The following is a 3,101-nucleotide window of genomic DNA, read 5'->3' as shown; positions in this document are numbered from 1 at the left end:
TCAAAAAAAAAAAAAAAACCCAGGAGGTAGAAGTTGCAATGAGCTGAAATCACGCCACTGCTCTCCCGCCTGCATGACAGAGCAAGGCTCCATCTCGTAAAAAATAAAAACAAAAAAATAAAAAGGAAGGAGAAGAATAGAATAAGGGAAACTCAATGAATAAAACGCCCTGGGGCCTACTGTGTACCCAGAAAAATGAAAAGTAAAGAAATAAAATAAGGTCGTGCGTGTGGTTTATGCTCATAGTCCTAGAAATTTGGTAGGCTGAGGCAGGAGGATCGCTTGAGCCCAAGAGTTTAAGAACAGCCAAGGCAACATGGCGAAACTCTGTCTCCACAAAAATTACCAAAAAAAATTTAGACAGGCGTGGCAGCACACACCTGCAACCTCAGCTAATCGGGAGGCTGAGGTGGGAAGATTCCTTGTGCTTGGGAGGTCGAGGCTGCAGTCAGCCCAGATGGCACCACTGCACCCCAGCCTGGGCAACAGAGAGAGACCATGTCCCAAAAATAAATAAATAAGGAAACGCCCTGGGGCTCCAGGCCCGCCCTCTGCTCCCATCGCCCCACCCCTGCACTCCTCCCTCTCCTGGTCTGAGCTCCCCCTGCTCTCCTCCTCCTCCTTCCCCAGGTTGATCCTGAGACCCATTGTCATGCAGAAAGGTGCTTCCTCTCTTGGTTCTGCGACAACCCACTGTCTCCTAAGAAAAACTACCAGGTCACCTGGTACACATCTTGGAGCCCTTGTCCAGAGTGTGCAGGGGAGGTGGCGGAGTTCCTGGCCAGCTACAGCAACGTGAAGCTCACCATCTATACCGCCCGCCTCTACTACTTCTGGGATACAGATTACCAGGAGGGGCTCCGCAGCCTGAGTGAGGAAGGGGCCTCCGTGGAGATCATGGGCTACGAAGGTGAGATGTGGGGGGCTGAGGAGAGCGGGTGCGGGAGGGACAGCATGAGGGGCAGGTGGGGCTGCAATGCCGTGGGGCGGGACAGTGTCCCCGGGAAGCCTGCAGGGATGGGGCCAGCATCCACTGTAACTGGCAGTCAGGAAACCTGGCCTGGGAGGGGAGGGCCCAGGGCCTGGAGAGAGGCCTGCTGGGTCCTCACTGCTTTCTCCTCGTTTTTTCTCAGATTTTAAATATTGTCGGGAAAACTTTGTGTGCGATGATGGTGAGCCATTCAAGCCTTGGAAGGGAATAAACACCAACTTTCAATTTCTGGAAAGACGCCTACGGAAGATTCTTCAGTGAGGGGTCTCCCCGGGCCTCATGGTCTGTCTCCTCTAGCCTCCTGCTCATGCTACGTGGGCCTCCCCTCCACCCTGGACCAGCTCCGCTTTTGTCTGGTCATCCTGAGCCCCTCCTGCCCTCAGGGCCATTCCACTGTGCTCCCCTGCCACACCGCCTCCTCCCCGCTCTCCCAGGCTCTTCCTTCAGAGGCCCCTTTCTGCTTCTATGGCTACCCATCCACCTCCCCAGTCCTGTTTCCCCAGCCTGGGTGCTCCTAACCTGCCTCTTCCCATCTCCCCAGCATAATCAAAAAAAAATTTTTTTTTTTTTTTTTTTTTTTTTGAGACGGAGTTTCGCTCTGTCACCCAGACTGGAGTGCAATGGCTGAATCTTGGCTCACTGCAAACTCCACCTAGCTGGTTCAAGTGATTCTCCTGTCTCAGCCTCTGAGTAGCTGGAATAACAGGTGCCTGCCACCACGTCCAGCTAATTTTTTTTTTTTTTTTTTTATTTTTAATAGTGACTGGATTTCACCACATTGGCCAGACTGGTCTTGAACTCCTGACCTCAGGTGATCTGCCCATCTCTGCCTCCCAAAGTGCTGGGGTTACAGGCGTGAGCCACCCCACCCGGCTACATAACCAAATCTTATTAAACTCAGTCTAGACTGGCCGCAGTGACTCATGCCTTTGGCAGGCAGAGTTGGGAGAACTGCTTGAGCCCAGGAATTTGACACCAGCCTGGGCCACATGACAAAGCCCCATCTCTACAAAAGAAATACAGAAAAAAAAAAAGCTAGGTGTGGTTCCATGCACCTGTAGTTTAAGCTACTTGGGAGGCTGAAGTGGGAGGATTGCTTGAGCCCTGGAGGTGGAGGCTGGAGTGAACTGAGATCACACCACAGAACTCCAGTCTGAGCAACAGATTGAGACCCCATCTGAAAATAAATCAATAAATTAACTCAACCTAAATGGGTATGAATATATGTAAATTGAATATCAGAAGTTTTGAGAAACATCCTTTGTAAATTTCATCCTATGAATTGGGTCATTCATGTCCTACCCAGCTAAAACAGAGGCCAGGAGCCAGGGAGGAAAAGCAGTCAGGCCACACACCATTGCTCCCAAAATGGACTTCTCTGCAAGCCTGACTGCTGAAACTGTGCGTTGTACCCTGAAACCAGCTTTATCCATAGCTTCTGCGATAAATGGCTCTAAGTCTTGGACTCCTTGCTCCAAAAGCAGCGACTCAGCAATGGAACCTCCCAGCTCCCAACCCTTCCTAGTGCCCACGGGCTTTCCCAAAGGGCAAGAGAACGTTTCTCCTTTTTTTTTTTTTTTTTGAAACGGTGTCTCGCCCTGTCACCCAGGCTGGAGTGCAATGGCGCAGTCTCGGCTCACTGCAACCTCTGCCTCCCTTGTTCAAGTGATTCTCCTGTCTCAGCCTCCCGAGTAGCTGGGATTACAGGTGCGCACCATCATGCTGGGCTAATTTTTGTATTTTTAGTAAAAACAGGTTTCGTCATGTTGCCCAGGCCAGTCTTATTTTTATTTTATTTTTTTGAGACGAAGTCTTGCTCTGTCACCCAGGCTGGAGTGCAGTGGTGTGAACTGGGCTCACTGCAACCTCTGTCGCCCAGGTTCAAGCTATTCTCCTACCTCAGCCTCCCGAGTAACTGGGATTACATGTGCATGCCACCACACCTGGCTAATTTTTGTGTTTTTAGTAGAGATGGGGTTTCAGCATTTTGGCCAGGCTGGTCTTGAACTCGTCACCTGGTGATCCAGCCGTCTTGGACACCCAAAGTGCTGGGATTACAGGTGTGAGCCACCAGGCCTGGCTTAGGCTGGTCTTAATGTCCTGACCTCAG

General features: G+C 51.0%; 1 protein-coding gene across 1 annotated transcript in view; it reads left to right on the top strand.

Moving 5' to 3' along the window:
• LOC105538862 (DNA dC->dU-editing enzyme APOBEC-3C-like) overlaps nt 1–1,537 on the top strand; it is an 18,391-nt gene extending 16,854 nt beyond the window's left edge. Inside the window, exons 3-4 of the mRNA XM_011978844.1 lie at nt 631–910; nt 1,134–1,537. Coding sequence (XP_011834234.1) covers nt 631–910; nt 1,134–1,252 — 399 coding nt within the window. The 3' untranslated portion in view covers nt 1,253–1,537. The remainder of the gene's footprint in view (nt 1–630; nt 911–1,133) is intronic.
• The last annotated feature ends 1,564 nt before the right edge of the window (nt 1,538–3,101 follow it).

This window comes from Mandrillus leucophaeus, unplaced genomic scaffold (genome assembly GCF_000951045.1).
Source record: "Mandrillus leucophaeus isolate KB7577 unplaced genomic scaffold, Mleu.le_1.0 Scaffold2, whole genome shotgun sequence".
Taxonomy (NCBI): domain Eukaryota; kingdom Metazoa; phylum Chordata; class Mammalia; order Primates; family Cercopithecidae; genus Mandrillus; species Mandrillus leucophaeus.
This window is presented reverse-complemented; position numbering and strand designations above follow the sequence as displayed.